This window comes from Rhamphochromis sp. 'chilingali', assembly GCF_963969265.1.
Source record: "Rhamphochromis sp. 'chilingali' genome assembly, chromosome: 9".
Lineage (NCBI taxonomy): Eukaryota > Metazoa > Chordata > Actinopteri > Cichliformes > Cichlidae > Rhamphochromis > Rhamphochromis sp. 'chilingali'.
In genome coordinates, this window is record NC_137936.1 from 25,196,890 (window position 1) to 25,219,197 (window position 22,308).

At 37.1% G+C, this 22,308-nt stretch overlaps 1 protein-coding gene across 1 annotated transcript; it reads right to left on the reverse strand.

Moving 5' to 3' along the window:
• Positions 1-2,180: 2,180 nt before the first annotated feature.
• On the reverse strand, positions 2,181-14,153 carry fkbp5 (FKBP prolyl isomerase 5). The gene is made up of 11 exons (XM_080890354.1): positions 13,621-14,153; positions 8,726-8,860; positions 8,390-8,534; positions 7,229-7,371; positions 5,948-6,062; positions 5,680-5,836; positions 4,671-4,761; positions 4,390-4,473; positions 4,110-4,295; positions 3,770-4,009; positions 2,181-2,916 (listed from the first exon to the last, which is right to left on the reverse strand). The coding sequence occupies exons 2-11, from the start codon at positions 8,828-8,830 to the stop codon at positions 2,815-2,817; spliced, it is 1,368 nt and encodes a 455-aa protein (XP_080746480.1). The 5' UTR covers positions 8,831-8,860; positions 13,621-14,153; the 3' UTR covers positions 2,181-2,814.
• Between the last annotated feature and the right edge of the window lie 8,155 nt (positions 14,154-22,308).

The following is a 22,308-nucleotide window of genomic DNA, read 5'->3' on the forward strand; positions in this document are numbered from 1 at the left end:
TCCTTTTTTTTTATCTGTACAGAGCTCAGACTGTGTGAAAACTGGACCCGAATTCAACAGGTAGATGATGAAACGTGTTAAAAGCCAGGTGTGTAATTAATGTTGCTGAGACTTTTTTTCAAGCCATGTAATAAACTGGTGACCCTCATTCAGAGGGCCCCCCTGTGACACACAATGATATAAGCTTAAGAAAATGGATGGCTAGATAGATCTTTTTCAAAGACTTGTTCTAAATTTCAAATATAAAAATACATACATCATGTTGAATCTATGCCATGAAGAACTAAGGCCGTTCTGGAGGCAAAAGTGGGTGTAACCCCATATTTGGAGGTGTGCCTAATGGACTGGCCGGTAACTGTGTATTTGATTAATCTGATTAATAGTGTCTCAACGAAAAATGTCTCCCTATTTATCAATGTGCTCTTTAAAAATATAATTAGATTATAAAATAGTGGCCTAGAAGATGATCTGTCTATTTGAATACAACAGATTAATTAATTTATTTATTTGTTTGGTTTTAGAGTGTAAAAAAATATATATATATATATGAAGAACACATGAACAAAGGTACCATATGTATTTTGCGGGGGTTTTGTGTGAAAATATATCTTATGTCTACATGGCAACGATCTTCCAAATACATATGAACATATTTTATGTCATATCTCTAATCTCACATTAGCCAAGCCACTGTTTTTTCACTTGTAGGCCAAAATTTCTCCAGCACTTCTAAGTTCTACAGATCTTTCAGATGTAGCTGAAAGTGTGGTTAAATAGTACGTACATTACGATGTACAATTTATAAAAGCTAGAAAAAAGTACTACTATTCAACACTGCACAAACTGTTTAAATGTTTAGAGCCAGCAGTAGTTAAAAACATTTAGCAACAATCTGCTTACAAACCACACAACAATAATATAGACTAGCACACACACACACATACACACACACACACACACATACAGGTAATTGTTTTACACAACATATTTAAGATAGCTAAGGTTTTCATTCTGAACCAGCCAATGTTTATAAAACATTTCAATATTATTGTCCAGACTCTGTCCAGATATTTTATGAAAAGAAAACAGTGTTGGTTTTACAGTTACCAAAGTGGACAGTTGTCTGATACACATTCACACTGTCGAGATAAAGAAAAACCTGTTTCCAGACTGCACCAATATAGCTGATCACATTCTAAAAAATACGTTTCTATATGGTGAAAAAGACTGCAAAATGAATGCTTCATGTATTTACCTTCTAAATTATGATTTTATGTGCTCTAAAAGTTATGCCTTTAGCCTGATAAGAGTAAACAGGTCAGAAAATATGATGAATGCACCAGAAGAAGAAAGACTGACTCCTTATTCACTAAATTCAACTCAAGCTCAGTAGGAGAAATATTCAATTTTATATACAGTTTGATTATTTCGCCTTTAATGTTTTTACAGCTGCCATCAGTTAAACAGACTTACTGCTCCGCGGCTGCTGGGCGAGCCCTCATCTGGGACTCTCCTCAGCTCTTACTGGAACAGTGGCGCGGCTGCCCCTCTGTTGGTCTTCCATGGTCTCTTGTGTTCTGGGGGCCTCTGGATGTCTGGAGTTTTGATCTCCTCCATACCCGCTTCACACCCTGGAGGACGGGGCTGTGGCCCCCCCACACTCCCTAGCAGATCATTACATGGAGAAACCTTTGGAATGCAAGCATGCTGATCCACACAGGTATGCACACATGGGTATTCACAGACGCGGACTAAAGCTTTCTTGGCTGCTGCCTCAAAGCACACTGTGCGCTGTCTATCTTGCGTGCTGCACAATATCGTTTATTATTTAGTAAATATTGATATCTATGACTAGCTAGTTGTCAGCTTTTTTTTTACTTGATCAATTACAATACCAAAGTGTCTTTTTACAAAATAAAGTGTGCGTTATTGACTCATGTCTTTAAGAATACCTCAAAACAGGAATAAATTATTTTAGTGCATGACCACTTTCAGACACATCTTAGGAAAATAAATAATTCTTGCCCGAAACACAAAAGCTAAATTTGAATTTTATATGTAAAAATAGGCACTCCATGCCAAAGTCTTGCAGGTGTTGATAAACACCAAAACTAATTTGGCTTCACAGAAAGCAGAAGTTACACGCAATAACCAAATACAGTAAATTTTACATTTCAGAAAAGCAACTAGGATTTTCTTCAGCTTATTTTATTTATGACAGTATTAAGTTTTGGCCAAAGCAAAAATACAGAATTTATTGTTTTTGTTTGTTTTTTTAACTCACCATACTAACAGGACTTGTTACACCAAAGGTACATATTGCACATATAAAATTAGCAAAGTTCAAGTCTGAATCAAAAACACCTTGTGATGCATGCAGCTGCTCCAAACAGGCTTAAAAACAAATACAGATCATGAACGTGGTTTTACAATCAGAAACACTGTGGAGGCACTTCAACACAGTAGCCTAAGGACAAAGTAATTGTGTTTCTTGCATTTTGAGGAAAATAAAAATATATTCTTTCAGGATAAAAGGTGAGGGCTAAAAGTGTTTGCCAGTCTTAACTCAATGTTTCTGTCTCCACTGGAAGGTACGCTCCAGCAGTTCAATAGTCCTTGTGACAGGGGAAAGGCTGTTTGGCTTGCAAATGTCCCTGCTTACAGTCTGCTTTATATGCAGGAATGGTCACGCTGGATTTTGGGATAAAAAAAAGGGTTTGGTTTGGAGGCTTTTTTTCATCTTCATTCTTGCCTCTGCTCCCTGGACTTGGAAAGCAAAAAGAGGCTTTCTCTTATCCCTTTCAAATGTCCCCATTACGACGGGCATTCCTGACTCCTCCGGCGTTGTTTAATGCTCACTTCACCATTGAAGCTGGTCCTCGCACTGTCATCCCGCCTTCTCTTTGTCTTCCCAGTCTGTTCAGAAGATACAGGGCTTCAGTTGAATTGCAAATGACTGAAAAATATACATTAAGATAATTTCCTATAAAGGAAAACTGATAGAAATATTGTGAAAAGAAAAATCAAATCATGGACTCTACACAGCCAGTGAGTTTGGCCGTGTCGTCCAATGGCATAAACTGACATCATCATTTAGATACATGCAGTTAATATTGTTATGTAATCTTGCTTTTTTGCACATGGCATTTTACCTTACTTTAACAGAGATCAATGGGTGAAAGAATCAACCTAACCACTAGAGGTCAGTATAACATTGAAGAAGTACATGGACAATCCAGCCAGACAATTTTACAAATAAATAAACATAAACATTTTTTAAAACATCCTTCTAATGTAAAACTTTTAAATCTATGGCTCGTGTAGTAAACACCAAATCATTCTGACATTATTCTAGCACATAGTGGTGGATGTCTTCAGAGTGCACGAGTATCTCACATCATGAAATACGAAATGGCTGAAAACTAGTTGTAAATGCAAACGTTTTGACAGGTGTGACAGAATGTGGTTGTCCTTAAAAGATGAAAAATGTAAAATTGTCTTCCCCACTTTCTAACAGTTCTGAAGTTTAGTTGCTATCGGTGCCAGGAAAGCATCAGAAAAAAAGTGTTTTAAATGGGGCTATATGAATATTTGTTAGATTAATTACATTATTATTATTAATTATTATTACTTATTTTTTTAAGTATTTTTAAGTACATTTACTTGAAAGGATCATAAACATGTCAGAAAAGAAAAGAAAAAAGAAAGGAAAGGAAAAGAGAAAAACACAAAAACAAGTCATGCTGACTTTCTAAATTTGTCTACAGACCTTGGCGTCCCATTCTGCAAATTTCTGGAACATGTTAGCATAGGTCTTTTTGTCTTTTTCATGATGTTCCTTAATCTTGCTTTGACAAATGGAAATCTGAGCACGAGCTGCTCGGTTTGCTGAGTTGACTTGCAGTACTTGCTGAAAGTCTGCCAAGGCCAGGCTGAACTCATTGCGGCGGAGCCGGGCTTCCCCACGACGATACAAAGCCTTCTCATTGTTTTCATCAAGCTCAATGACCTTTAACGGACACAAAATAAATGAACAGTACAGTAATAGTATAGTAGTAGTTAAACATTCATCAGCTACACGTACAGGAGATGGGCAGACATCAGCTCACCTTGTTGCAGTTGTCCACTGCTTGTGTGAACTCTTTTAATCGCAGGAAACACAAGGCCAAGTTAAGGTGGGAAGTCAGAATATAATCTTGTATCTTCTTCTGTTGCATGTCTCCGGTACCATACTCTATCTCTAGCCAAGAAATGATGCGCTGGTACTGGATGACTGCCTGGTAATACCGCCCTGCCTGATGAAGGAACAGAATATATCTTTATAAATCTAAGATCTAAAAATAAATAAATAAATCATTTACTGGCTTGAGTGAGCACCAGGAGCTGTACCTTAAAATACTGATTCCCTTTACTTTTTACTTCAGCAGACAGATCTAGCTTTTCTTTCAAGTCCATTTCCCAGGAATCTTTAGCCTTGTGAAAACACAGAAAGAGCATAATGACTTTTTTTAATTGGAGTTAGTGAACTGAAAATATGTCTATAAAATCTATGAGATCAAGTTTGCCTCCAACTAAACTTAAACACATTTATTCCATTTACTTAAACACATTTGTCAAACAACATTTATTCCAGTCTCATCTCATCTTATTATGTAGAAACTAGTGCTCACCCTTTGGAAGTCTTTAAGAGTAATCTCATATACGATGTCTTTGTCTGGTCCTATTTTGTATTCTGGTTTGCCTTCGCTTCCAAAACCATACCTGTAAGCATATAAATGACCACCTGATTATACTAACCAATAATTACTATTTTGAAGCATGCCATTTCTGCATACCAACATCTGTGTCAACAGTTGACCCGAACCACTTGACATTCAAGCTCCAATTTGTGACATGATTTGAAACTGCTGCTGAAAATTCCCCACATGCTATAACCATCAAACATTTCTAATAAACACACAAACCCTTTGAAATGACATCAAAGGAATTTTATTTAACTTTTTTTTAGATCTGAATTTCTGAATGATATCATTGGACAACTGCTTTCAGTGAAGTTGAATATGGATACAGGGCATATATTTTGAGTGTTTCGAATAAATATAAATCAATTGCAGAACATACAGAACATACACACTTATATGTATGATATGCACTGACATATATGCTCGAAAAAATGGTGTGTAGTACTTAATGGAAAGGTTTAAATAAACCAAAAAAATGCAAATGTTGTATGTAATCGTAACCTTAATAGTGTAAAAGAAAGATTTTATTATATCAGTGAAAAGTCTGTTTACATCTGCAAAAATAGAGAGCTCTGAACCAGATATTGAGAAAATATTTCCTTTAAGGTTTCTTCCTTTGTTAGCTGATAAGTGACTTCATTATATTTAATGTTTATCACTAATATTGTTTTTTTTTTTTAAATTATTGAGAAATATTGAAAAATACAATAAAATTACATGAAAAAAAGCTTTAATAGCTTTGATATTTATGAAATAAAAATGAGATATAAAATAATTAAATTAAAGTTATCATCATAAAGGAACCTACAGTCCTACAGTTAAGACACCTTAAATAAAAATTTCATGAGATAATAATAAACAAAGCGCACATAACTAATTACTGATTGTATTTCATTAACAAAGTGACATGACATTTTTACATTTGTTAGGAACTTACTTTGGTTTTAAGTAAAGTAAACAGCACTCTCCTTTCTGCATCTTGTCCATGGCTCGGTCCACTCCCAGAGGAATGCTTTTATCTTCAGCCTGACCAACAATAAAGCTGACGTCCCTGCAGTCAAACAGTCGGTCACCACACCTTCCCTCCAGGTGCACTGTGAGACACAGGGCACAATTTAATCTATGATGTTGTCAATTACTATGCAGATTGTTTATCAACCTGGCACAATGCCAATTATTGATGAACAAACAAATCATGTCATTACCGTTCACAATTGATCCATCGTTGGGATTAGTGTAACCTTCCCCTTTGACCTTTATTCTTCTCACAATTCCACCATCGCCTGTAAGTACCTCGCCTTCAAACTTAATTAGCTCCAACTGTGTGAACATAGAAATGCCATCACTATACAAATGGTGGGACAACGCAAAATACAAAATTACAGCTCTGCAGAACTTTCAGTAGGTGTGGGAGGTGAATTAATACATAACTAAAAATAAGTAGGAGTTATCACTGAAAATAAAAAAATTAATGACTTATGGTAATGAAATAATAAGAAATGAAGCAAGTACACTGTGTAACCAGACACATACTGTTTCTATGCCTTCTATGTCATAACTAGCCAGCTAGCTAAGAAAACCAAGTCTCACGTATGAAAACATCAGTTTTATCTGTTTTATTTCACTGTAGATCAGTTTAAAGTTGGGAAAGAATATTAAATTTAACTTTTTCTGTATATATATGTTTAAAAAATTATAAATGCTCAAGTATTTTAAGGATAACTAACTACATCTGCAAACCCAAGTCTCTCTTGGTGTTTGGCTGGAATGCAAACTTCAAAGTTCTGTCAGGTTTGGGGTTAAGTATGATGTCCCAGTAGTCTCAAAACCTGTGCACATGAAAACCAGACATGTGCACACAATTTGAGTACGTGAAACAATATGAACAACCAGAAAACCACCGAATGTGGAGCATTCTACGCAGTGCATATCCAGCTCTCTCATATGTGCTAAATACTGAAGTAGTTCATACTTTTTCAGTGTATGTGTATTTTTTTCAATGAGAGCAAAACTTGGTAATGTTTTTTTATAATCCTTTATACTCTCTTTTAAGGGTATAAATAAAAAACATATATTGATAAATTTATTAGCTGATTATGTCTGCTTAAGCAACATTTGATGAGCCTACAAAGTGAAAGCTGAACTGAGTTGAATCACCAACTGGGAGAGTAAAACAATCCTTTTTCATGAATATATTGCATTTAATGGGGCCAACATGAAAAGCAGATCAGAAAACTAAATTATACTTAACACTGATTATTCAGGAAAGAGAAGATCTGAACTGTAGTGTCACTGAGCCCCAAACACACTCGTAAAGGTGGTATATGAAACTATGCTGGCTGTATGACTGAGGGGGATTAAAATAGACAAGTTAATTTTGTGACCAGCGAGTTCCATCTGCAGAGACATGCTCCTAAATTAAGGCCCTCAGTGCAATGCTGGATTAATGCGTCACACAAATGACAGCGCTAATGTGACATGCCTACCTCAAATACTACTGAAGAGCTGGGAGGAATTTTGTCAGGATTTCCAGCAGCTCCATAAGCATACTCGGGTTTGCACAGCAGTGTGCACACCTCTCCTCTCTGCATGGACAACACAGCAATGTCCCAAGCCCTGAGGACTTGTCCTGTGAGTAGATCAAAAATATTTAAACAATTAAACAAGACTTTGTTGGCTCGTTCGATAAGTTCAAAGGTTATATTACATCATTCAGATATATAAATTTAAAGCAACAATTTTTCCTGCACACATTTCAAACCGATCATTTTGCTGAGGATTACATGAAAATGTTGATATTTGTAAATATAAAATATCCAGCTTAGCTTAAAGACTGAAAGAGTTCAACAAATCAGCCAGCATCTCTAAAGCTTACTTATTAAAATTATATGTCTTTTTTTTTTTAATGCGTAAAAAAATCAAAGTTCTGACAGGCTGATTTTGTTTTCGCGTGAAATGGAGAGCCTTGCATCTTTCCATATATACTGCTTAGGTAAACTAATCTGATTAAATTAAGCAAATGTGGGAGTTAATACAAGGATCTGACATGCATCGTCAGAAGATATTTTATTTCAGTCCAACTTGAAATTAATCACAGGAAAGTGTTTAAACAGACATTGCTAACACATTTACATGTAAATACGTATTGCCTGCCTACCTTAATCATTAGTGGCAATTAAGAGCCCTGGAATACAGTTCATACCTTCCTTACTCACTAGCTAGTTCTTGCTTTTAAGTATATTATCTCCCCCTGCTGGTACTGCGACTTCTGTATGCACGTCCATGTCACACTTTGAAAAAGTAAAGTGTGAAATGGATACGGTGGACCGACATATGAATTATACATTTTGCTGTGATATTGGGTTGCAAGTTTTCAGTAGTGTGTTGCTGCAAAACTACTATGCCTCTCAAACTGGCATAGTAGTTGAATTTTTTATGTAAATTAAAGGACTGGACTGAAAATAAGTGAAGGAAATATACATCATGAACATCTTTGAAAGACCTTCCAAAATTCTGGAGAACTATTGGTTGAAACTACTTAAAGGTACAGAATTACAAAGACTGGCTCCTTGGTAGCAAAATATAATACAATACTGCATTTACCTTTAATTTATCAACAGTTAGAGACAGTCATGCCAGTCACCTACCTTTGCCCACATGGAAACAAAAGGGCTCTTTGCGCTCTCGACTACAGTCAAATTTCTTCCCAGTGACCAGTTTCCCAGTGTAGTGAACCATTACTTTGTCCCCAATCATGGGCCTGTCTCCATCTACCCCTGCACGCTTTATAACCTGCAGAAAGAAAGACAAGTGTCTCCTTTAACAATAAAAGCTTCTACCATTTAACAAAGAAAATAAAAAAGATAACTCCTAGATCTAAAAGGGAACAGATAAAAAAAAAACATGATGTTCCATATGGTGGAAAAATGAGTCCTACTTGTGAATGAATGTCAACAGTCACATGATGACAGTATTGTAAATACCTTGATAACTCCTTGGTCTTTATTGGTTGTTACATCAATGCCCTTTGCAGCAAATAGGGCTGTGGCTGACTGGTGATCCATTGGCAAATCCTGATCAGTTGTCATTTCTGCACGCGGAAAACCGATAGTATAACACTGCCAACGATACAAACACACAAGCGTAGATGTTAGCTATCTGACTGACTGCTTGGTCATTAAATTTCCTTGCATCTCATGTTTAAACAGGAAAATTATGCATAATATAGATCAAATTTGCGGAGCAGGGCTAGAAAAATCAGGATATAGGATAAAAATATCAATGTGATCACCATAATCCACCCACCGAATATTACTGTTACTTCACCTTATATAACTTGAAGCTATTTTAGGGACACATGCTCTAAATCAGTATCTTGTACAAGAAATACATTTACAGTTATTGTTAGCAGCATCCACATCATCATTGATCCCAGCTTTAAGAGAAACACATTTGCAGGCTATGGCACCTTTTCTGATCCCCCCCCAACAGATAAAGTAATTACATAACTGTGAATCTAAGTGAAAGCAAACAGCAAGTTGCTCACTTCACTCATTTTATTTTGTAGCACGCTCTGTACTTACAGAGTACACGGAGTACTCGCAAAGTGTGTATCTCCAAGACCATTACTTAATGACCTTTGTGTGTGCTTGGAAAAATATATAAACACATCTGGATTTTTATTGGACACCAAAATGAATTCTTCAGAACCACATTCGCATAGTTTTACTGTTTATTTTAAAAAAAGCCTTTTTAACATAGCAGAGCCTTCCATCTAAAAGCCTCACATGCACAGGGGAAACACACACCGCAACGCTAAACCTGCAGCATCCTAAACAGCCACATGATCTTCCCAGTGTTTATGATGACACAGTTAAAAGTGTTGAATTCAGTCAAGGATCTGAGGTGATACACTAATAAAATATCACAACATGAGGCCCCACACTGTCTGGCTTTCTCTGGTAATGTGATACAGCTCAAACATTGTCTCTTGTGAATCAAGAGCGGCATCGATGTCAGATTAAAAATTTCACACAACTAGGTGTCATGTGAATTTCTGTTATGCTGCTGACAGTACAAGCACTGATACCTAACCGAAAATATTAGAGTTCAAAGATTATTGGAAATGTTTTAAACCAGAGACGATACAAAGCTTCGGTTTCTTCATACCAAAGTACTTTAGATTTGGACAAAAATAGTTTTAACAAAATGTGGAAACACAAGCAGCCAAATACGTAAACTGGCTAAATTCAAAAGTATAAAGATGGCAAATTACAAATAATAAACTTGCTGTTAAAAAAAAACCTTTCTATATCAAAAACACTTAATATTCAGCCTGATGAAAGGCTTGCTGGCAATAATTTCAATAGCAGCTTTGCCAGACCCATAAAAACTGTAATGACATGTTGGACATGTTGCTTCTCTCATCAAAGCAGCAATCACTGTCTGCATGCTGCTTCCCCCATACACAAAACTACCATCTCCTCTGGCACAATAATGTTGACATTGTTTGAAAAAAGGCCACATAGTTATGTTAAGCATGTTGGCAAACACTGTTTGGTGATTGTTATCATATGCAGCTGTTGACACATTAACACTTTCTCACATATCATTGTGCTAGGGATGTTACTAAGGCTAGCACGTTTTGGGGGCTTTACCACACTCAGAAACACACTGTCCAGAGAGGCAAACTAAGCAAACACCCTTTGGTCTCCTAACAAAAAGAGAAGCTTCTAATTAGGCTCTCCTATTGGCACATTTTGCAGTGATAACTATAAAACTCTCTTAAAGGAGACCTATTAAGCTTTTCCTTAGTTTCTCTCATACAAATGGCTATTAAAGATTCAAAAAAATGAGATGAGCATATGTGCAAGTAATGCCTGTAAAACACCAAAAGCTCAGGCTTAGTATGACATCTCTTATATGGTTGAACATTGGAGATGCGCCAATGGCCCCACCATAAGGACATAAATAAGGAATTGTGAATCATTCAAAGCTACTTAGGTAGGGTCAAAGAATGAGAAGTGTAGAGTATAGTATAGAACCGTCGCCTCACTGGGGCTCCGTAGTTAGATTACAGAAGCCCCACATGCAAAGAACAACAGCTGTATTTTTTAATGTGAGAGAATCTCTAACAGAGTATTGTTGAATAATTTATGTATTTATTGCAATCCTTTGTCATTTAAACACTAAGACATGTTTTTTTGTCTATGGTGTTATTTATTGTTTAATGGGTGGTCAAGTAAACCAATTAATGCAGTGGCAAACTGATTTTTATGAGGGTATGTGGGGGGAGAAGGGTCGTTACGGTGGTCTTCTTTGCCGAGGCTGCACCACAGTGCTGCATCTCCTTTGTAAAACGCTTCCTTTAAAATGTTTTTATATGTAGAAGTATACCATTTCGAGCTAAAATGGCCTCTTGGTATCAAGCCAGTTTGGACTCATAGAGTTATACTTCATCTGAACATAATTAAGGTCTTTCCTTTATTTATTTATTTTTAAATAAGCCTTCTACAGTGCAGCGAATCTTTGAGCAGCACAATAACGTATTGCGCAATATACTTGAAATTTATATTTTTCCCACTGACAAGCAAATGTAAACATATTTGTTTTAGAATGAGCAAATAAAGAAAATATTTGACTTCAACTGCTTTGGTTTTTGATGATTAGATTGCTGACTGTATGCTGGGAAGCCGTGAGAAAGGGGATTTTATGTGAAGGCAACCTTTGTATCGCCTGTTTTTTAAGCAGAGATGTTGAAGATACAAGATTATCTCAGTGATGTCACAAGCAGAAATCTTCTCACATCGCACCACGTTTCTAGCTCAAGTTTAGGTAGGGCTGTCAGGACAGACTGTTTCAAATAGTCAAAATAAAAAGTGCAAGTGTCCATTCAGAGTAACGTGAGGGATGCAGTGACAAGGACACAGCTGCTGATCAGACGACAGTTCTAAAATTTCCACAGACTTTATTTGAGGCAATAACCATTCTTCGGGTGGCATGTTGTTTTACTGGAGAGGAGCAGCAGCTCGCCTACCCTGCATCAGTTTTCTCGATTTTTCCATCAGTCGCCCTGTCTTACGTTATGTTCTGCTGTGGCGACAAAGAGCCTGCAAAAACTAACATTAAGCAACAGCACTTGGTCTGAGTCTCAGCAATAAGCAACATGTCCAGTGTACTGAATACCGATAAAGAAATTGACCTCATACTAAATGAGATCTTAGGAAACGTAAACTATGGTGCAACCTGAGTGCCTCAAACCACAAGATGAAACCATAAAGATCTGTTTTACTGACATTTGCACTGTTTGTTCTGGTTCTTCAGCCTTGTGTCTCCCCTCAAAGTGTTTGTGCACTGACCACAAACTGTCCATCCTTCATTAGCAGCATCTTGTCTTGTGTCTTTGATATCTGATGGATTTGGTTTTAGATGTATCTCGTGCATGTGTGTGTGCATTTGTGTGTCTGTACACAATGTTCCTTCTATTCACAGTTCCCCCGCTGGCAAAGCCTGTCGGTGTTCACCAATCTGAGACCCCCTCACGTACAGCCCAGTTTCAATTTTTAAACCAAAACAAGGTGATTTAAACAAGTCAAACAGAACCTATATTTACAATTAGATTAACATATGATTTAAATAGGGTAAAACAAGTAGGTGAATGCAGACATATATTAGCATCATTTCAAGTAAAAGTTGTGTGTTCTATCAATTTGACCCTTTTAGCTTTTGCTTTTTCTTTATGATAAATATCCAACTATATCTAACAATGTAAAGAGGAACATTGCACAAGCAGTGACAGCACAGAGATGATGGCATGTAGACTACATGTACAGCTACTTTGCAGAGGAATACAGGAACAGAGCACATTAAGACAAAGACACACACACTTCAGCCTATCTGTACGTTCTGCCTCATATCCGTAGTCTGCTGATTAATATGTGAACGTGTGAGTACACAATGTGCATGGCAAACAGACATCCTGAACCAAAGCACTGTTTGACATACGGGATTTTTCCCTTTCACCCAACAACCCTTTGCAGAGTTTAAAAAGCGACAGGAGTTGACTTTTTGAAAATGCTGGCAAAAATAGATTTGACGCGAAATTTGACACTGCAAACCTTAAAAATAGATTTTTTTTGTTAAAAGGTAACAGAGAACCCCCCTTTTTTATAAAACAATATATCGTAAATTTCAGTGCTTTTAAAAAACAACAACAACCAGTTTATCTATATTCCGTATCTACCTTGAGGCAGTTTGATTCATCTCTGGGATGTCGCCTCAGCCTCTGTTTTACAAGGCCACCTCTGCTTGAGCCTCAAATCAAACTACCCGTGCGGGGACGCCCGTGTATTTGAAGTTATTCAAGGGGCCACCATCATATCCTGTAATGTTTAAGTGCTCCAAAATAAATGCTCGAGCGCCAGAGTTGCTGGTGTAATTCTCAGAAACAGTTACACAACCTGTAATTTATGTAGGTACACCTAGGCTTCCACGTAGTCTAGATATAAACTGTTATCCTCATCCTTCCCTTCCACAGGGACCCACAGCTAAGTGCCACATTTACACACACACACACTTTCACCTATTAACCCCCACCACCCCCCACAAACACGCGCGCGCGCGCACAGTGCCTTATCAGCCTTTATTTTGTGTGTGTGTGTGTGTGTGTGTGTGTGTGTGTGTGTGTGTGTGTGTGTGTGTGTGTGTGTGTGTGTGTGTGTGTGTTTTTAAAAAGCAGTCTTTAAATACAATGAAGGCTAAACCTTCACGATGTATCACAAGTGTCAGTTTAACTCAGCCAGGCATGAATATGCCTTAATTAGCTCCTTAATTAAGTCCGTCAGCAGCAGAATAAAGAGGAGTAAATGAAATCACTTACATGTTCTTGTGATCCGATAATAATAATTTCTTCAGCGAGTCGGTCGGTAAATTGGAAAAGCGCGTCTCTTTCACCTAATTCAAGCCCGCCCTTCTCATCTCATATCCATGGTACTAAATGTTCTGCCCATGTGGTTATTAAGCAGCGCTTTTTCAGTCTAGTTATCCCTCCTTCCCGCTCTCTTTTTTTTAATCTCCGTCTTTGCCGGTGACGATAAACCTGCCGGTGTAGTAGTAGCCACATGGAGCTCAGACTTCAAAATGACACCGGGGAGGTAGTGAGGCAGAGAAGCACACAGAGAAAGAAAAGAGAGAGAAAGAGGGGGGGGGGCGTCGAAACGAGTAGAGTTGTGGGAGGACGTTTAGAGTAAAATTAAGGGCAGGTCTTGGAAAGCAGCCACAAAGTAACACAATGTTCCGGCTGTACTGTAGCTGTACCGCTGCCGCTGCTGATGAGAACACTGTGTTCCAATAGACACCCTGACCTGTAACCCGTTCCGTGCCGAGACAGCCAGGCCGGGAACAGCCTGTACCGCAGCAGGCTGTCCTCCCCGCTCAGCTGACGACACGTATCGTCAACAGTACTGTGTAACAGCCCGCCTGCAGACACAGATGAGGATGTGTAATCACCGAAGTAAAAGCACACCTCACTGCCCGATAAGACGCGCGGTGATACGGATTAGCGCACTGTTTCTGTAGACTTACAAAGAAAAGAGGGGGGGAGTAGCATATTTACTTATCGGAGACTTTTATGGCTTAAAGGACAGTTTACTGTCACTTATTTCAGGGTAAGGACTTCTACAAAAGCGCATGCATGTTTTTTTTCTACTATTGTTTCTTTTATTAATTCCTGGTGGTATTTTTCCATGTTGGCATTTTTACTGGGCGGAGATAATTTGTCATCTTTTCCCAAACAGTCTGTGTTTACATTATTGTGGTGTTTACGGCTTTGCAACAAAGTATGAAGATCTTTTACTAGTTGGAAAAAAATACCACTCAATCAAGTTAGATATAAAAATCAAACTCCTCATGTTACATACTAATTCTCTATTCTCACTACGTGGTGTAAGCTATTGTTTTAGCAACTTTGCAAGTAAAATCTTGGCGACAGCTGTTTTGCTGTCAAACAGTGAAAAGTCCTGCCAGTGTGTTAGGCGTCCATTTAAATGTATAAGCACGGTTCAGGTGGTGCTGTGTGTGATTCTAGTATTATGGTATTCAGAGGTGTGGACTCGAGTCACATGACTTGGACTCGAGTCAGACTCGAGTCATTAATTTTATGACTTTAGACTTGACTTGAAAAAATGTTCTAAGACTTGTGACTTGACTTGGACTTTTACACCAATGACTTGGGACTTGAATTGGACTTGAACCGGTTTACTTGAAAAGACTTGATATTTTACCCCAAATATAAAATTTAACATGCATATTATATAGAGATTGAAAATGTGACGTCATTCACGGGTAGAACCGCAAAGGATTCTGGGAACTCGTGGCAAGCGGTACTAGCGCACGCAGGCTTTCAATTAAAATCAGTTATACAGCGATAAAAAGAAACACAAAAATGTCAAGAAGCTGTTGTATTATTAACTGCAATAGCCGGTCGCATGACAGCCACGGGAAGCCGACGGGTAAAGAGATCGGTTGTTATCGGATTACGTCGTTGAAGAGAAATTGTTCAAGCCATGTTTCCGAAGTAACAAAGACGCGACTGGATTGCAGCCATTCAAAGATCAAATATAACGTCCCAGAACACTCCAGCTCACAGGTTAGTCTGCTCCAAGCATTTACACGAAGGTCAGTGTTTTTTAGTAGTTAATACGTCATTTTCATAACATAATTAGTGATATAGGTTACAAGCAAGTCTGGTGCTGAACAGAAATTGTCGCGCTATGCTCCTTTGTTTATTGTGCATAAATAGTGAATTGTCCTGACACAATATTGCGTTTCGCCTCTGTTATTATGGTACATTGACAAAAACATATACTTTTATTCACAGGATAAAACAGTTGTTTTGTATCACTAATTGCCCAGTACGATTACAGCATACAGTATTATTGTCACTGCTACATTTCTGTAACGCGTACCAGAAATTATTTCCACTACTGATTAATTACCGTTGAGCTCAAAGGTCCTATTAATAAACGGTTAAGGAATGTGTATTTATGACGACAATTTGTGAGACTGGTAAACTTATGATACGTACGATGGTCTTTCGTTCTACACGGTGCATTTCAAGGTCCTGTACCCATCCGTCGGTAAACTGTACCTGGGCTTGTTGCAGTGACCTGAAGTTACTAAACTTCATGAGTGTATGCACTCACTCCAAGAACCGTATGATTATAAATATGCATATAAATATGCTACGATGAGATAGCTGACTTCATCTAACTAGCAAATGTTTTCCAGGCTACGTTGGTGATACAGTTTTTTTTAATGTGTATGATATTTTTGTCATGCGATTTTAAAGCTGGTCCTACAACCGCATCCAAGAATAACATGCAGCTTATCTCAGAACTGTCGGTGAAAATTATTCTTGGAGCTAGGTTTAATTGAGCTGCATTTTAAAGAGGTGCAATTTCACAATTTGTGTATATTTTCTAAGTTCACTATTTTGTCATGTGTTGAGAAAAACACAGATTTAAAAATTACATGGTCTAATATTTACATTTAGCATAACTGCAACATGCTTTTTTCGTTTTTTTTTTTTTTTTTTAAAGAATCGAAAGGACTTGAAATTCAAAGTTTCAGACTTGTGACTTGACTCGGACTTTTACACCAGTGACTTGAGACTCGACTCTGACTTGCCTGACATTACTTGAGACTTGACTTGAGACTTGAGGATAAAGACTTGAGACTTACTTGAGACTTGCAAAACAATGACTTGGTCCCACCTCTGATGGTATTCAAGTGATGCGCATCATATTCTATTAACTCTTGTTTTGCAAGTCAAATTTTGGGAACTATACGTTCCTATAAATTATTATTATTATTATTATTATTATTATTATTATTATAAATCATTATTAAAAGTAGAAGTACTCATTGTGAGGGAACATAATGGCAGTCCCTGCCAAAGTGCTGAATGATAAATCAATGTAATAAACCAAGAACAGATGGTGAATATGCCTAATCCTGTCTCATCCTATAAATCATTATTAATCATTAACCTCCCGATACAATAGTTTTCATATTTTGTAGTGAATCAGTCAGTATTTTACTCTGATGTGGATGCTCACTAGAGAACCAGTATGTTAAACCTGTCTAAGCCATTACTCTAGTCTAATAATTGCTACTGTATCCTAGTAAATTACAAAATGAAAATTACTTACTGTAAAGTACAGTTCTTCTTAAAGTCTTCAAAGTTTAATTAAAGTAAAAACCTAAAAAAAAATACTATTGTCTAAGTGTTACTATATGTAATGAGGCACTATAAACACATTATAATTTGGCAGTTGCTTTTTAACCTGGAAATCCACATGAAAAATAAAATAATAAATATTCAAAATTGTAAATTGTAATTTAGTTACTGAAGTCGTTTTGATTCATTATGCATTCCATATTAACAGGATTAGAAAAAAGTGTCACATCTAACACATATCTAAAGTGCTCACTGTGAAGCAAAATGTTACATAACAACTTAAAGTAGCAACCTGCTTCAGGTGAGCATGAAATGCATTGCATTTTATGAAGGATGCTTTGCAAGTCAAATTTTGTCCGGGTCAAGAAAGACCGCAGTTATCAGGGAGAGACAGTTTTCACCTGAAATATACAAGAAGTCAAAATAGTAGTGAAGTACTAAACACACACCAAAAGAGATGAATGTGAGAGACACAACACAGAGTATTTTAATATAATATTTTTAAAATATCATCAGAATGATATATATAAAAACCCAGCAGGAGTTGATTTATGTTGTAATCAAACTTTTCACAGTGGTCATGTTCTTCTCCAAAGGGCATGTGTTTGAGTATATTTTGACCATGACTCCTAAACAGCCTGTAAGGAGGCTGAAAGCTCTTGTCATGTGGAAACCCCAGATGCACACTCTGCATGCTGATGAAATCTTGTGTTCAAACAGCCTTTATCTCATTTCTAGGCTTTTTATATTGCTTTTTATATTATACATGATTAAAGCAAGTGTTTGCTTATTATCACATTCATGGTTAATATGTTTTCTCTTTCACATCTCTAGGATGAACTTATTTTTTACTGACACATTTACTTTGGGGATAAGAGAACCTAAAATCCATGGTAATAAAAGTTTTTTATGGCCTTGTTTTGTGCTTTTGCGGTTGAGGATGTTGGCATTGACATGCTTTATGGCTGCTTCTTGTGTCTATGTTTATCACATTTATTGTATTAAAAATTATAAAATATGCCTCGAATTAATGTTATGAGTGAATCATTAACGAGAACTTAACCAAAATTTGTTCATGTCAGACAGCGAGAGGAAAACTTTCCTTTATAGAACCGAGATGCTCAAAGAGCCTCGTCTCTCTAGATGATGAATCCCACCATTATAGGTGGTAAGGATACTGTCTGACCACACTGCTGGCAGACAGCAAGCTGCTATTGAGAGGGAACATGATGATCCTGTTAATTATATAGGTGACATAACACAAGTGAACCTGACTCTGCAAACGCAACAGGGATATTGTCAGCTGGGGTGAGTAATCTTCTGAGCATCTGGTTATCGGAAGAAAGTAGCTTTCACACACATGTGTTTTAGAACATGTTATTCACATTTAAAGAAAAAAAACAGCACAGAAACAGAAAGATGTAAAAACACAACCTCACTATGTGTCACTGCCCACATGAAACCCTTAAAATAATAGTACTGATTATCTAAAATAAAACACCATGTCAGGACGGTCAACTCCTGCACGGGCAAAGGTTGGTTTGTTTGTTTTACCAAAATTCGTGAACTGTGGCGTCCTGGTTGCTTTGTCTGTCTTCTTTTCCCCTACACTGCAATGCTTAACTGGAGGTCAAAATGAACTAAACAGGCTTGGGCTGAACTGAGATGCATGAATAGATATGTATAGTGACACATGGCTTGAGATGTTGTTTTCCTTCCTGAAACATCAAGAACATCTTGTTTCTGTTCTGGTGAAAGCACCCAGGCAGGCGAGAAAAAAAAAGAAGAAGAAGACAAATGAAAATTAGATGGTCAAAGGTTACATCAATGGTCTGTGGCTGTTTTATACATGCAGTTGTAACTTATTTTTAGAACTTTGTGGCCTTCTTACTACTACTTACCTATCACTTTGCATCGGAAAGTCGTTTAATCTTTGCTAAAACAAAACAGTAAACAGCAAATCTGATAGGTGTCTAACAGATTTTGCTAAATACTGTGTAAAGTACAAAAATCTGACTGGCAGTTGCAAGAATCCATCTGTCTGAATGAGTATCTTGGTGTAACCAGAAGCACGCGGGTGAGTTCATTCAGGGATACGGGCTGCACAGTCATCAGGAAGTGAAACAGAACAGAATGTGCTGTACTAATCTGATTGAAAAACACTGTGCTGAGTGGATGCTTGAAAAAAGAGATGATTCATTTAAATAGCTACAAGGAGAACCCTATGGTAGCAGGGGAATACATACACGGAAAAACAAAGGCAGCTTAATGCTTCATTTGGTAAAGCAAAAGGCAAATGGGAGGGTGAGGTTAAAGAAGCACTTGCTCTCACACAAACATGCGCTCTGCAGCTACAGGCTGAGCAACATAATGCTCTTTGTTTGTGTTCTAGGCATCCGTGATACGTACAGGGGAGTAATCTCCCGAGTGATCCCTTTTATCCCTGAACTTTTGCCCCCCCACCAAAAGCAAGAGTTCTTTACTGTTGTGTCTGCCAAGGGCCCTGAATAAACGACTGAGAAATGGGGCAGTGAATAACAGCAGTCCTATTTTCATCATGTCAACACAAACCTTGAAAGGTTGTGTTTTATTGTCAGCATAGTTCAGTTTTGGTGTGTTTTGTGTTATGTCTGACATTTATCACTTTGTATGACTGATGAGGAAAGATTTTAACTTCTTTTTGTTTTTGAGTTAAAAGAAAAACAGGAGCTTAATGGTTTGTTTTGAGTCTCGGAGAGAATGAAACTTTTTTGAAATCATTTCAAATCAGCTGAAGACTTTTTTTAAATCAGGGCTTTCACACAGTATTTGGATGTGTTCTAAGTAAACTGCCACAGGAAATATCTGATTTAAATCCCAAAAACAGAATGCAACTGTAAAGGAGATTTTATTTTATTTTATTTCATTTTTTTATATATTAAAAATCCCAAATAGGTTTCTGGATTTCATTGAGTTTATATCAATGAACAAAGTGGTAGAAACACCTGTCAGTGTAATAAAACCAGCTGCGACATTCAAATGAATCATAACACAGAGTCAAAACTTCCCTTATTTGCTTTATGAAAGGATGTTTCATCGTAGGACTGTGAGGACAGAGTGTACTTTTAAGCTATGTGTACCTAATAAAATGGCTGCTGAGTATATCTGTTTATGCACAGGGCATCCAATAATCCAATGACAATGCTCTGTGGTCTTTTCTGCATTTTCTCACGTTCATTGAACATTTATGATCAGATTGTTGTCACTGACACAATGTCATCATAATTTGGAGTCCCACAAACCCCTCTGCTGTACATGAAGTTATTGTAAACCATTTGCCATCCACTAAATAGTTTCCCTCCTGACCTCCTTAGAGCCCAGTTCAGTAAAAAAAAAAGTTTAAAGTAGTGATACCCCCGCTCAACAAACCTGTGGTAATAAGGGTTATTATTCTTAATTATTACATAGGGTGTCGATTACTAAGAAGTTTAGTACACAGCAATTTAACCTGTCACGTCAGGCAATCATTAACCAAAAGCATGAGGTTGAAATGACTAATTGCTCAAAAACTAATTTGAATCCGATTGGCTTTAACCAGACATGTTAGACGGTTAAATCACAACACCGTTATCACAAACTGTGTCAGAATGGGATACAAATCAGGGTGTTTCGCAACAAGTTTAAATGAAACATTAATGTCTCCAATATGTGTCTAATTAAAGATTACACATATGGTTACACATAACGTTGGAGAACAAGCAAAACAGAGTTCCCTATTCATCCATCCATCGTGCAATAAATAAAGACTGAGCTGCTAATTTTTCTCTGACTGTGCCCCTTTGTGACCTGAGGTAAGCCTCATGGTCAGAGATGCATGAAGACTTCTGTTACACAATTCTTCCCCCTTTTCCACACTTCGTCTTGAATGCGCCTCTATACGGGAAGTGTACATACATTATCTACCCACCCACCTGCGCGCTTCTAAGAGGTCACATGTGTTGAGCAATAGCCCTGTCTGTTGATTTACTTGTGTTCCTATGTAACTACTAAATGGCAGGCAGCTGTTTTTGCACTGCTTTATCTTCTTAAGGTCAAACTGAGCAAACTGTGTGATTCTTGTCACAGAACATAGAAAACATCGTATCTGTACTATGACTACATTTTATGCACCACAGCAAAAACATTTGCAGTGAATTTTTATCTAGACAGTGGGCTTCATGCTTGAGTCTGTGCATTTTCTTATCATAATAGTGATTACTGCAGCCAAACGTTAAGACGTTAATCAAATTTCTCTTTAAAAATCTGAGGATAGTCAAAAGGTCAGGGTCATAGTTAAGGCCAAGGGTTTGTTAGATACTTGAAATGGGGGGTAAATAAAGGAAGAAACAAGAATTGCTACACATATTTGAATTACTTCAAGCAAGTGTTACATCACTAAAGCATCAAGAGTTTGAAGGAAACAGTGTAAAATCCTTTTTTGTTGTAGAGCTACAACACAACTCACAAACACTAAATTAGAGTGGTGTAGAAGTGTAATGCAGCATAAAATGGAAACACTTAAGTAAAATACAAGCATTATAATATTTTTTTCTTGAGTAAATGCACTAATATGTGTTTAATGTATATGTACTCTATGTATGTATAAAAATGGCCTGTGTTCATTTATAGATATCACTGCAATTCCTCTGATAGCATTTGTGCTTTTATTTAAACATTTTTGACTAATTATTTTCAGTTTCAGTTATTTCCATTGAACACCTCTAACGTTTTTTTTCCTTTTTTCCATGAGGTGATGGGGTTTAAAATGTCACAATAATAAGAACATCTTGACATTTTATTTTTTCAAAGGTTAGCTTGACATGGCGGAAGAAAGGACGATATTTTTTCAGGCAGAAGAGCCTTACGTGTTTACACAGGGGAAATCTAGTATTGCAGTAAATATCTGAAAAAGATTACCGGCTACAGGACACAGGAACAAGAACAGATGTTAAAAAAATCTTCAGCCTTGTAGCACAGATAAGGTCTGAAAAGAAAAGCACCAGTAAGAAGACAGAAGCAAGAGTATGACATCTGGCCAGTCTCCACAGTTATAACACTTTTTTTCTTAGATCATTTTAAAAAAATAAGTGTTATTGCGGTATATAGAGTACATGGTGTACATAGTTTAAATGTAAAGTTAGGCTATAGTTTTACTAGTTCAACTTGTATCCCCTTTTTTTACATGGTTGTACATTTTACTTGACCTCTATGAATAAATGAAACAATGCCCTTTACAAATAAGCTTGCTTTGAGTTTGTTTTTAACAGTGTGGATATAAATTAAAGTGGCTCGGGGCAGGGATAGGTTTAC

Bases quoted from the DNA above. Each gene is read 5' to 3' on its own strand.
- fkbp5 (XM_080890354.1), bottom strand. From the start codon at position 8,830: ATGACAACTGATCAGGATTTGCCAATGGATCACCAGTCAGCCACAGCC. The intron at 5,837-5,947 runs GTAATGACATGA...TGTGTCTCACAG, and splicing joins CGATGGATCAATTGTGAACG to TGCACCTGGAGGGAAGGTGT. The intron at 2,917-3,769 runs GTCTGTAGACAA...TCTTCTGAACAG, and splicing joins TTGCAGAATGGGACGCCAAG to ACTGGGAAGACAAAGAGAAG.